Below are 13,750 nucleotides of genomic sequence, written 5' to 3' on the forward strand. Positions count from 1 at the left end.
CTCGGACGACATCCTTGGGGATGTGGACTTTCTTTTCTGTCGCTCCCGGGGTGCGCGGTCGCTCGGGCACCTCCGGTTCTTTGTTCTGCTTCCGTAGTTCTATTTCTGCCAGTTTGCGCTCGTGTTCGTATGTTAATCTTTTTTCTTCGAGCTCTCTCTGCCTCTGTTTTTCTTCCCGTTCTTCTCGGAGCCGCACATGTTCTAGGTTCAGTTTTTGCTCGGCTAATTTTAGTTCACCGTCCATTTTGAGTCGTGCCATTTCTAACTCATGTAGTCTGTTTTTTTCTCTTTCTTGGATCTCTTCCTGCGAGAGGCCCGTTCCTCGCTCCTCGGGAGCCGTGGCGTTCCTCTCCGATGCTGCACCGTTTCGGTCTGGGGATCTGGCGACCCCGGTTTCTGCCCATGACTCAATGGCGTGCTTAAAATCGTCTTTGGTACTCAGGCCGGTGGTAGCAATGCCTAGTTCCATGCAGAATTGTTTCAATTCACGATGGCTGTACTCTTCCAATTTATCCATCTGGAATTTCTCGGTGGATCCGCTCTCTTTGGTTGACATCGTGGTTTTTGTCGTGGGGTGAGCTACTCTCTGTACGATTACGCGTTGATTCGGATCGCGCCGCTGGCCACCAATGTTAGACGGACCGGGAGGGTCGGCCGAGGACAAGGGGAGAGGTCTCCGGGGAGAGCAGTCTCCAGCGATCGTACAGATGCGTAACTTCCCCCCCCACCGTTATACACCACACAAGGATAGGATTTAACGTTCTTTATAAGCGATTTCTTAAGGTACGATGGAATGGTACAAGGAGGTCTGGACTCAGGGGTCCCCTCGATTCTAGTCTCTTGGTTTGGGAAAGGGGGTAGCGGGACAGTCTGGTTACCAATCTGGTAGCTGAGATGGTCTGATGGATAGCTCACAATCCTCGAGCTCGATGTTCTAGCTTTGGACGGGCCGCGGCAGCAGGTCCCGGTGAAGGTGGTCGTTACACGGTCCGCGGCAGCGCCAGCAGGTCCCGATGAAGGTGGTCGTTACACGGTCCGCGGCAGCGCCAGCAGGTCCCGACGAGGATGGAGGATGCAGAAGGCCGCGGCAGCGCCAGCAGGCAGGACGATAGTTCACAAGGCAGGGCTACGGCAGCGCCGGTAGTCCGTCAAGGCTGAGTTCTTCTCGGTGTCTCTCGACTCCAGGATACAACTGCCTTCCTGCTCTGGAGCTGCCCTAGTTATAGGTCTGGCGCCCTTTGATGTCCGGACCCTCGCGCTTGGAGGTCGGAAGGTCCGGGATGAGGGAGTCCAGACACCCAGCAGGGGGGTGGAGCCAGCGCCCGGGGGAGCTGGAGGGCGATCGGCACCTGGCGGGGGAGAGCCATCGACATCTCTTTCTCCCATTGACCTGCCAAGTGGTCCGTTCACCTCCTGGGTGGATGGTGGTGCTGGGATGTCAGGGCCTGGCCAGGCCCAGGGTTAGGGTCGAGCTGAGGCCACGCGGCCTCGTGGTGCAGTGTCCAAGATGGCGGCTGATCCGGCCGGGGGAGCCGGTAGGGGTTCGGCCCCATGATACATGGATGTCCGGGGGCAGGAGTTCCGTCGGGAGACGGGATGCAGGTTGCTCTTGTGGGTAACACCTGGGGGTCCGGGGCTTGGGCCCTGTCATGCGGGGAGGGAGCAAGCCCTTCATGTGGCCTGTCCAACAGTAGTGATCAGGGTTGTCTGAAATGCTAAACCTTTCCCACGGAGTTGAATTTAGGGGTGTTACAGGTAGGTGAAGGGCAGGGACCAATGGGTCTCTGTCCTGGGGTGGGTACACCCCCTATCCTGCCTCTCTCCTGCGGGAGGGGGGCAGTAGCCTAGTCCTGATTGAGCAGGGCTTCCCATCTTCAAGATGGCAAGAGCCTGGAGATGTGCTTCACCTCGCCTGCCCCACCTGAGGGATGTGGTTGGCAGGCTGGCACATCCCCTGTCGTTATTTGGGGTTTCCGGCCAAGCTTCCCGCCAGAGTGGGGGGTTGCAGTGGCCTGGGGAAGCTCACAGAGGCGGCATGCCTTTTGAAGCTTCCCTCTGCCCATCCTGGGGGCAGGGGGATGTGTGCCAGGGATGTGTGCCATGTCGACTCTTTGTTTTGTCGTGTACCCAGACACTAAGCCTGCAAGGGAAGCATGTGTGTGCAAGGGTACAGGGTCTCTAAGGGTGGCACAATGAGTGCTGCAGCCCTTAGAGGCCTTCCCTGGTCACAAGGCCCTGGGTACCATTTACCAGGGGCTGACATGTGGCCAGGGTTTGCCAATTTGTGTTTTGTGTTTTTGGGAAGGAACATAGGCCCTGGGCACCTGATTGGCAGGAGTCCAGGGCACACTCAGTCAAAGTACATTCAGAAATTCAGCAAAAAGTGGGGGCATACCATGCAAGAAAGATGGCACTTTCTCCCAGGCTGTGTTTTTCTCTTGACAAACTAATTTTAGCCAGTGTTTTTCTGCCACTATTTGTGATATCCATGAAGAATGCCAAGTAATAGAAAAAATAACTTTGTGTAATTGCTGAGTTTAAAAAAAACTGTGCACACATAGGAATGCACTGTTGTCTAAGGCGCATGATCAGAACACTGCCCTGCTGGCACATGTGCATGCCCAGTGGACCTGTTGGAAAGCCTTCACCTTTTAAAACATTTTTTTAAAGCCAACGTCACAAGTCCTGACCCAGACGTTGAAATTTTGCAGCTAATATGTGGGAGCAGTTTCTGATTTCACTGGTCACATTATCTCTCCAGCTGAAGTGAGGTACCAGATGTGGTTGTTTCAACCCCAGCATAGGTGTGCAAAAAGTGGGGTCTATTCCCTCTGGTCAAGGTTGGTGTTTTATTGAGGTGAAGATAAGTTCTCATCGCTGGAAACATAGGTGTAAGGGAGGAGGAGGAGTCCCCTAACTCTGTAGACCTGGATGTATATCCAACTGTTGTTGTAGCAGGCCCTTGATTTGAAAAATACTTCCGGTCACACTGTCCCTTTATACCAGTTTTTTTATGTGGAAGACATGAGGAATGTATTTCCTGGCCATGTAGATCTTGGTGTGCATTCACTTGAATCGGAACGAGCAATCCATGCTTAGTATGACATGTTTTGTCCTGCTGACGAGTTTGAGATTGTCCTGTTTCTGGCCTCAATTACCCATCTTTCAGGGGCAGTACTAGTACCAAGGAAAATATCAACTCTAGTAAGAAGCTTGTGCATGTAGTGTCCTTGAAGAATGGAACCTACCCTCCGTACATTTTCTCTTACATCATTCTCTGTACAGCTCTACTCATCTATGTATTTTTCCCACTTATCTACTCCATATTATACTGTCACCATATCGTGTTCATTTGTCTGGGTTCATTATCCTTTGTCCCACCTGCTTTTTAATCCTTGCTTTTTTCTTCTCCGACTTCCACTCTGTAATCTTCTAGTTTTAACAAGGCCTACTCCTCTTTCTTTTCTCCACTTTTCCCTTAATACAAATCCTTTGACCCATCCTTACTCTTAGCCCCTATCTCACTTTAATTATTATTTTCCTGAACATCTCTACGTCTTACCATTCCTTTCCGCTTCTGGTTTGCGTGCTCCTCTTTACACCTCTTAGCCCCTTTTCACCTAGTCCCATCACCTCCTTTCTTTCCTTTGCACTTCGGTGCCTCCTCCATATATCCTTTTTTAAATTCATTTTCAGTTGATCTTCACAACCTTTATTTTGCTGGCCTGCTGTGACCCTGTACCCCATTTCTCAAATGTGTGTCCCTCGTCTTTTCCATTACTCTCTTAGGTGGATGCCCAGCTACAGGTGGTGCGAAAGCTGGAAGAGAAGGAGCACCTTCTGCAGAGCAACATTAACGCTGGGGAGAAAGAGCTAACACACCGGACACAGGCCCTAGAGATGAACAAGAGGAAGGTGGGTGCTATGCGTTAATATTTTTCCCCTACCGTCCTCCACCCCCCACTTCTCCACGGTCACACATGGAACTAGGACACCACCCACCAGCCCTGGAAAGTAATAAAAGGGAGGTCAGTGTTGACAGATCTACCCCATCCTTGTTTTTGCACCCAAGAATCTTCTCATGGTGAATCCACCACTCTTTGTTTCTTATAGCCCGTTTCATGTACATGCAGAGTTACAAGATACATCTGTTACTATTTCTGATTGAGACAGAACGGCTAAAATGTATTACACTTGCATTTAACTTTTTGGTAAGTATTGGAAATTTATACAGAGCAACTGGAAGACATCTTCCTTGTGCACAACAAAATGCCTAAATCCACATTTTATATGTTATTTGTGCAGTTGCATTTGCTCTGCTGTCCTACTTTGGGAAGAGGACATTTTAAATCTTAAGACTGTAACTTTATCTCCACCTGTTTGATCAATCTGCATTGACTATCAAAAATGTTGTATTTCACATTGAATATACTGGGCAGGACGCAGAGATCAAAGAGGAGGCAGAACTTTACTTCTGAATCCTTCATAGGCGGTTTTTGTCACAGAATAGCACAAAATACACAGAAATGAATCAACAGAGACTCTCCAGCACAAGAAAGCTAGAAGGCCAACTCTTCATAAAGTCGATACTTGTTTATTTCATATTCCTCCGCTCTAGCGAACATGTGCTTCGTCTTCTTGAAAGACTTCCTCAGGGCTAGAAAATAACACAATATATAAGAATAAATGACTCCTTTCATGTTAAACAAATAGGTACATACTTAAACATGACTACATAAAGAAACAAAGTTCTCCATTACAAGACACCAATCTTTTGGGTACTCAAAGAAGACAAGGTGTCAAAAGAAGCAGCACAGTCTATAAGAAAACATGATGAGTAACTCAGGAAGCAAATCCTCCTACATTTTGATATTCTCTACCCAATTATGGTCCATAAAGTATTAAACACACAAAGGAGGAAGATGAAAGTCCGATATCTCACAAAGTTCCACAAATACGTATCATTATTTATAAAGTAAAACAGCCAGATAGCTCAAAAAGAAATCCCTTATGAGTCACCCGTCCTCATACGTTTATCCAGTGAATGCGCAATTCAGATTTAAAAGTTGTCTGTCCTGTGAGTGTAAGCTCAACATAAATCGAAGCTTAACAAACTACATGTGCTCACCTTGTTAAAGAAATTAGTGCACATGCTCTTTATAATCAGCAATACTCTAAATTATCTAAAAGCAAATTCAGATCAATCTATAATAATGCCCCAAGTATAATTTAAAGCAAAACGCACCTCTCAACCACCAGACATCTCTTATTGTGTCCATCAAATATCATCAAGTTCCCAATGCGATTTATATAAATACCTATTTCACAAAAACATAACTAAAGTCACATAAATGAACCAGTTAACACGATTACCTAAGTGATTATAAGAGATGTACCCATACAATGTATAAAATCACTGCCAAATAGTAATGCCCTTTACCCCATTTGATTCGATACCAATGAAATATAACCAAAAACCTTAACAAATACACCCATAAAAACAGCTTCCACATATTCAAACTATCTGTCTGCTAGCAAAGAAGTCCGTAGGGCCTTGAGAATCAGAGTACTATGTTGTAGTTGTATACATCTGTTGCTAACGTATTGAACATGCCTCTATCTGTTTAGTTAAGGGTTGTAAGTGGCACAAGCTAGGAATGTTCATGGTCTACATGGAAACCATCTAACGGCGTAACAGGTTTTTCCCAAGGTACAGTGGAGGAACTGTTACATTGACTCATGGTGGAGTATTATTCAAGATACAGTGAATTGACCGACCCTTGACTTGCTGCGGCACGCTCTCCTGGCTTCGAGGTCTCCATGTGCTAGAAGTGTCTGTGCTACTTGTGGTTGCCTTAGGTACGCCAGCAGAATTTGAAGACACAAGGGGGTGTGAGCAGTGCTCGTCTAAACACAGGACGTCATCTCGCACGACGGTAGAGCGCCAGTTTGTTTTGGTGCATAATTTATTCCGGTGTAGAAGGCGTAATCTCGCTCGCTGGGGGGCCAGTTTGAATTGGGACAGTTGATACCTAGTAACACGAAGTGGAGCACCGGTAATGCTTCTGTGGAAACACTTGACGGATTATAGTGAGTGTATGGAGAGACACAGCTGAACTGAGTATTCATCTCTTACTGGGCATAATATTTGACAAAATTCCAAGGTAAAACTTTTATTCTTTGCACATATTTTTTTTTACCAGTATTATGGAAAGTGTTCGTCAGCAACATGTCACAGCCCCAAGATTTTTTATTAAAGAAAGGGCGGCCCATATTGCTATGAAAAAAATGTCAGAAACTGTTTGATTCGTACTTGGTGGCTATTGGGGTAGAAAAGTTTTCAGAAAACAGGAAACTATCCATTTTGCTGCACAATCTTGGGACTGAGGGATGCAACATTTACGAGGACCTTGATGAGATACCAGTGGGTAATGGTGAAGGAGAACCTTCAGACGTTTCTGAGATGTCCATGTCAATGCTGGAACAACATTGTCTTAGAGCAACATAAGTTCTTCACCAGAACAGAAGAAACTAATGAGAAGGTTGGCAACTATGTTGCGTCTCTGAAAACATTCACCCGTACTTGTGACTTTGGGGAATTGACAGATTCCCTGGTGAGGGATCAACTTGTGCAATGCACCACTAGTAAAAGTGTGCAAGAAAAGTTATTAGACAGGCATCCTATGCTCAAAGAAGCCATTGCGATTGTAGATGGATAACGTGTCTGGATGGGTGAGTGAAACGAGAAACAATATGTGAGTGTCTGATAAAGCTTACATACAAAGTAGTATACAAGAAATTGTCGAAGACGGGCCGAATCAGTTCATGGATGACCACATACTTAAAGTATCTTCGGCAGTGAAACCAAAATCTTTTAAGGATATTCAAAAACTTAAATGTTATAGATGTGGAAGTTTTGGTCACATGTCAAATAATCCTAGTTGCTATGCAAGGAATTCGGTATGTCACAAATGTGGACTTAAAGGACATTATACAAGAATATGCAAGTCAACTGAAAATAGTAAGGGCAGTAGAAAATGCTTCTGGAAATGTGAGGACGGTGGTCCTGAGCGTTAAAGACAAAACAGGTTATGTGGGGGTGGTGGTCATGCTGGAGTGAAAAGTTGACATTGGTGGGGAGATGTTTATTGTATTGGGTATTGGCAGACAAAGGTTTTCCATTTACTATGATTGGAAACGAAGAGTAGGATGAAAACTTTGGCAGTTAAGAAGAACAGCTGCAACCCCTGACATTAATCCTGTTAGTTATGGGGGATCTCATATTGATGTATTGGGTTATGTAGTCAAGAGAATTGAGTTCTGGAATAGGGAGACCACAGGTAACATCTATGTGGAAAAAAGGGGATATAACCTCCTTGGTTGTAGGCATCAGAGGGATTTAGGAATTATTCTAAATCCCAATGCGCATAATGCATGTGTTCAATTCATGCTAGTACACAATTGTGGAGAGGTAGAACAAATGCATTAAGAGATTCCAGAAGTATTTAGAGATTAATTGGGCTTACTAGGGGACTTTGAGCACCGCATTGTACTCAAAAAGAATGCCAAACTTTGCGTGCACAAAGTGCAATTTCATCACTTGAGCCATTGAAAAAGGACTTGGAAAGGTTATGAGACATGAAGGTCATTGAGGAGATTGAGACATCCAAATGGTTGGTGCCTGGAGTTATGGCACCTAAGGATGGTGGAAAGTCTATCCTAATGTGTGTGGAATTACGTGGCCTAAATAAGTGGATCTGGGTAGACCGGCAATCACTCCCTAATATTAATGAATCCATCACCAGGCAACCACTCCCTAATATTAATGAATCCATCACCATGTTGGAACATGTTAAAGTTTTTAGTGTCTTAGTTCTCTCCTCAGCTTATCATCAGGTGCAGTTGCATCAGACATTCATCTCATTTGTGGCCCCATTAGGAGCTTACAGTTTTATCAGGATGCCGTATGGATTAGCCTCGGAGGCAGCCTGTTTCCAATGTATTGTGAAAAGAGTACGGGGGCGGTTCTATGTCCTATTTTTTCAAGATGATATATTGAGCATGACCGCATTATGAAAACAGCATTGAAGAAATTGGCACTAGTGGACTCATTCTGAAGAAACAAAAGTGTAAGATTAGGATGACTTCTGTCACTTATTTGGGCCACGTTATATCAGGAGGAGGGGTACAGCCTAAAATGGAGCTGGCAAAAAGTATAAGGAATGCTCCCACTCCTACTGATAAAGAGCAGGTGAGGTCGTTTTGGACTCTCAGAATCCTATTCAAAATTTGTGAGGGGGTTTGCGAGTGTGGTGGAACCCATCGGGCATTGTTGAAGAAAGGAGTTCATTTCAGTTAGTCAAAGGAATGTAATGAAGTGTTTGGAACGATCAGGTTTGAGAATAGCAAAATGCCTACCTTAGGACATTTTGACACCAGAAACTCAAAGAATTAGGTGCGGTACTATCTCAGTTGAGTGAGGTTGAAGAGAAAGTGATGGTGTTCGCCTGAAGGGCGTGGGAGGGACATTATTCGTGCGTAGAAAGGGAAGCTTTAGCCCTAGCTTGGGCTGTAAAACATTTTAAGTTTTACCTGTGGGTATTCCCTTCCTTGTGAGAACAGATCATCATCCCCTGATACAAGCTTTTTCATGTAGTCAAAGGGAGAGGCTGACTCCCAAAATTCATCGTTGGAGTGAAGGGTTGTAGGACCTTAACTTCCAAGTACCACACTTGCCTGAAGCGGCGAAGAAAGCTGCTGACTGCTTATCAAGTCAACCCGTAATAAGCAAAGGTGATGGTGTCGGCAATGATGCATGTTGTGTGAGTTAGGTCATGGAATCTATTGTTTCCAAGGATGAATCAGCAAAGAGCATGGAGGAAGATAATTCCCGGCTTTGAAAACTTATGTCGCGAAGGTTTGGCTGGATTACAAGTGGTTAGACGTGGAATTGAAACCGTTCTGGTCTGTCAGAAATTAACTTAACTTGTGTCAAGACGCTCTCATGAGAGGAGGCAGGTTTTGTCCCTCCTGTGGGCATAAGAGACAAGGGGCCAGATGTTCGACAATTTTTGCATGTGCAAACGGGTTTGCGAACCCGTTTGCACATGCAAAAATGGAATATGGCGAGTCCCAATTTATTGCAACTCGCAAAATAGGGTTCTGCGACTCGCTATTAGGAAGGGGCCGTTCCCTTCCTAATACCGAGCGCAACCCTATGTACAAATGTTTTGTGACCGCAATTGCGGTTGCAAAACCCTCGCAAATTACCACCCTCTTCAAGAGGGTGGTAATGGGGTCACAAAAGGGAAGGGGTCCCGAGGGGACCCTTTCTCCTTTGCGAGCGCAGGGGAAAATATTTTTTAAGGGCAGGCAATGGTTCCAGGGACCACTGCCTGCCCTTAAAAAATGAAACGAAAACGTTTCATTTTTTCTTTTTAAATGCATCTCGTTTTCCTTTAAAGAAAACGAGCTGCAGTTGAATAAAAACTGCTTTATTGAAAAGCAGTCACAGACATGGTGATCTGCTGACCCCAGCAGGCCACCATCCCTGTGAGGCTGACCAATCCCAATGGGGTCGCAAATTGCGAGTGGCTCATGAATATTGATGAGCCTCGCATTTTGTGACCCCATTGGGATTCGCTAACACTGTTGTACATTGGATTTAGCGCCTCGCAATTTGTCGCAAATTGCGAGGCGCTAGATCCAATGGTCGTACATCTGGCCCAAGGTGATTAACCGAGGTCACGAAGGTCATCTCGGAAAAAGCCTCACTAAAGCTAAGGTGAGAGGGAGGTATTGGTGGCCCTGGGATTGATCGACAAATAGAGAATGTAGTCAGAGTATTAATTGTGTGCTACCAATGATAAAACTCGGAGTAACCAGTTCTGCTCCACTGTCACCAATTGCAGTACCTAATGATCCATGGTCAAAAAAAGATATTCCCTTTGGAGATATTCAACATAAAATCAACACACTTATTCATTACACGCATTCGCAATCACTCACTGTATATTTGATTACAATTCCACTCGGGATGCTGAAGCACTTATTAGAGATATTTAATACACAATATCGCAATTACAATAAAAACATATGCAAAATATATATATATTTTTAAAGGTTCATACAAACTGCATTAAAACCCTCAATATAACATCTAAAAATCAATAGTGCAAAAATCATTAAGCAACTTGTTTCCCTGGAAAGGAATATGGTGAGACAGTAGAATTTGTCTTGTTAATGTCAATTCTGGTCAAATAGACAGCACCCCCCCAGGGGAATACATTTCCTGTGTTGGTGTTGTTGCTGTCTTTTCCCAATTTGACAGAGTAACATGCGTCGATGCGTTTCGGTAGCTCCGGTAACTTGTCTCCTCTGCAGTTCAATCGAAACCGCAGAGGAGATGAGTTACCGGAGCAAGCGACCGGCAGGAGCCTAAAAGCCACGGAGACGCGCTCCGGTACCATATTAGACCACCTAAATCAAGTGAATTGAAGGTATACAAAGATTTAAAGCACTTGTGGGACACAATAAACATGGAAAGGAATGAATGAAAGTCTTGTCCTGAAGAAGGTGGCCTGATTAACTTACGCAACCGAAATACGTTGACGCACGTTACTCTGTCGAATTGAGAAAAGACAGTAACAACACCAACACAGGAAATTCATTCCCCTGGGGGGTGCTGTCTATTTGACCAGTCGTATCCCGCTCAAGGTCACGGTTCCATGGGAGATGGAGAGAGGCCTGTCGCGGACCCGTCACCATCGTTCCTCTGGATCTAAGTCTTCGCACTCGGGGTCAGATAAGTCAAAGTATTCCAAGAAGTTGAAGCAGCGTTGTCGCTCCACGACTTTCCATCGTGCGACATGGTTGAGGATGTGGGTGGTGCCACCCCTGCGGCTCCGGCAGAGCCTGCGACTTCGCTGCCGGCCTACCCGTCCTTTCCGGGTCCGTCGGCGACACCTGCTCAGGTGCAAGAGTTTCATGCTTTCATGGCCCGACTCTTTGGGCCGTCTGGCCTGCTGGTGTGCCTACGGGCCCCGTGGGCCCGACTGGAGGTCTTGTCCTTCCATCGCCGGCGGCTCCGACCGACATCGCCCGCTCCTTGGTACAACGTCGTCTCCAATTTCAACTCTGAACCGGAAATGGTGCCGGATCGGCGCCACTCATCCGACGCCGATGGGGTCCTTTTTCTCCTATGTCCGTCCTCCTTATTTTCAGCCTGTTTCGCAGACTTTGGAGGAGGGGAGGACTGGGAAGGGTCTGAGGACCCTCTCACACAACAGTGTGATTATGATCCGGACTGGGTAGAGAATTTGGGGGATGCCAGTGGTCTTGAAACCTCACCAAACCTTGGCATGCTGTCTCCTCCTACCGTGGCTGCGGAGGACGGAGCCAGTTACGCAGCGGTAGTACTTAGGGCAGCCGAGGCCCTCCGCCTCAAACTCCCTACGGTGGTCGTCAGAACTAACCACCTGACAGAAGAAACCTCTTTGGAGCCCTTGCTGCCTTTTAATGACGCACTTACTATCGTCCTTTTGGGCACTTGGTCCAGGCCCAACACAGGGGCTCCTGTGGACAGAAACGTGGCCCGCTGCCATTGCCCGGCTCCAGGCGACCCCTCTTTCTCTCCCAACACCCCACTCCCGAGAGCTTGGTTGTCCAAACCTCTGCTTCCCAGAGCATGTTCCCTTCCGCACCTCCGGATAGGGAATCCAAGAAGCTGGAGCAGCTGAGCAAGAAGCTGTTTTCATCTGCCAGCTTAGGGCTGTAGTCGGTGAACACTGCATGCCTCTTGGGCCGTTATTCCCACTCTCTGTGGGATACGGTTGCGCAGGTGCTGCCCAACTGCCGGAGGAGGCACATACAGTACTCTCCCAAGCTATAGCAGCTGGCAGAGACGCTGCAAAGTTCACTATTCGTTGTGGGCTGGATACCGCCGACTCGCTTGGCAAGGCGATTTCCACGACGGTGGCGCTTCGGCGCCACGCCTGGCTGAGAACAACTGGCTTCTCAGAGGATGTCCAGAACACCTTGATGGACATGCCCGTTGGAGCGTTTCAAGGACTCACGGGCTATGGCCAAGTCCTTGAGCCTTTCGTCCACTCGCCCTCCTCCGCCTTGCACTTTTCGCTCCTTTTGTGGACACGTTTGTTCCAGAGCCACAGGCCTGCGCAGCAACATCCTCAACGCGGCCGCGGATGTGGGAACCGTCGAGGCGGTTCTGGGGGCCAGCGGGCGGATCAGTCCATCTCCACCCCCCCAGCCTTCCTAGTCCGACCTTTCAGGCCCATCAAACGCCAGTGGGCGGCAGAATTCGCTATAATCTCCCCCACTAGCGCAACATCACATCAGACAAGTAGGTGCTGCAAATTGTCCGAAGGGGCTATTCCATCCCCTTCGAGACTTCCTCTCCAGCCATGCCACCTCAGTACCACCGCATGTCGGGGGACCATCTTGTGCTGCTTCAACAGAAAGTCACGGCCCTCTTGGCCAAGGGGGCAATCGAGCCCGTTCCTGGGCCAGAAGTAGGTCGAGGTTGTTATTTCCACTACTTTCTGGTGCCAAAGAAGGACAAAGGCCTGCATCCTATCTTAGACCTTCGGAACGTCAATTGCTTCCTCCGGAAGGAGAAGTTCAATATGCTCACACTTGTCTGCCCTAGATCCGCAAGACTGGATGGTAGCGTTGGACTTGCAGACGCTTACTTTCATAACCCCGTCCTGACGGCCCACCGGCGTTACCTGCGGTTCACGGTAGGCCACGAGCACTTGCAGCTCACTGTGCTCCCCTTTGGCCTTATCAGTGCCCCTCGGGTGTTCACAAAAGTGATGGCGGTGATCGCAGCTCATCTGCGCAGATCAGGGGTTCTAGTCTTCCCCTATTTTGACGACTGGTTGTTGAAGGCGGGATCACCCCAGGCAGTCGTTTCCCACCTTCAGACTACGGCCGACCTCCTGCATTTTCTGGGGTTCTCCATCAACATGCTGAAGTTGCACCTGATTTCCTCTCAGAAGCTCCTCTTCATCGGAGCGGTTCTAGACTCGGCGCTGTTTTGGGTTTATCCTTCCGAGCAGCGAGTCCAGGATATTCAGGCGAGGATTCCGATCTTTCAGCCTTTATCCCGGGTTTCGGTCAGGATGACCCTCTAGCTACTGGGCCTGATGGCCTTCTGCATCCTGTTAGTGGATCATGCCAGATGGCATATGCGGGCTCTGCAGTGGGACCTGAAGCTCCAGTGGGCTCAGCATCAAGGCAACCTGTCCGATCACGTCCAGATCTCGGAGGGCACTGCACAACATTTGCAGTGGTGGCTCATGAATCGCGATTGGGTCAATGGAAGATCCCTCTCCCTTCCCCAACCGGAACACACAGTTGTGACGGACGCGTCCCTCCTAGGATGGGGCGGCCGCCTGGGAGAGGCGAAGATCAGAAGACTCTGGTCTCCGGCGGAGTCCCGGCTCCATATCAACCTTCTGGAGCTTTGGGCGATCCGACTTGCACTGAAGGCATTCCTTCCCTCTGTCAAGGGGAGAGTAGTGCAGGTGTTCACAGACAACACCACCGCCATGTGGTACTGAGACAAACAGGGCGGGGTGGGGTCGTGGACCCTATGTCAGGATGTTCTGCGCCTCTGGACATGCCTGGAACACCAGGGTATTTCCCTGGAGGTTCAACACCTGGCAGGTTCTCTGAACGCCAGGGAGGACGAACTCAGCTGCCGGTGCATGATGGATCACGAATGGCG

At 47.9% G+C, this 13,750-nt stretch overlaps 1 protein-coding gene across 3 annotated transcripts in view; it reads left to right on the forward strand.

The window, feature by feature from the left end:
* Window positions 1-13,750, forward strand: part of RNF20 (ring finger protein 20) — a 217,566-nt gene that overhangs the window by 184,108 nt on the left and 19,708 nt on the right. For all 3 annotated transcript variants that reach the window (XM_085651686.1, XM_085651687.1, XM_085651685.1), the window contains exon 17: window positions 3,790-3,915. In XM_085651686.1, coding sequence (XP_085507812.1) covers window positions 3,790-3,915 — 126 coding nt within the window. The remainder of the gene's footprint in view (window positions 1-3,789; window positions 3,916-13,750) is intronic.

Source organism: Triturus cristatus, chromosome 4_1, assembly GCF_964204655.1.
Source record: "Triturus cristatus chromosome 4_1, aTriCri1.1, whole genome shotgun sequence".
Classification (NCBI taxonomy): domain Eukaryota; kingdom Metazoa; phylum Chordata; class Amphibia; order Caudata; family Salamandridae; genus Triturus; species Triturus cristatus.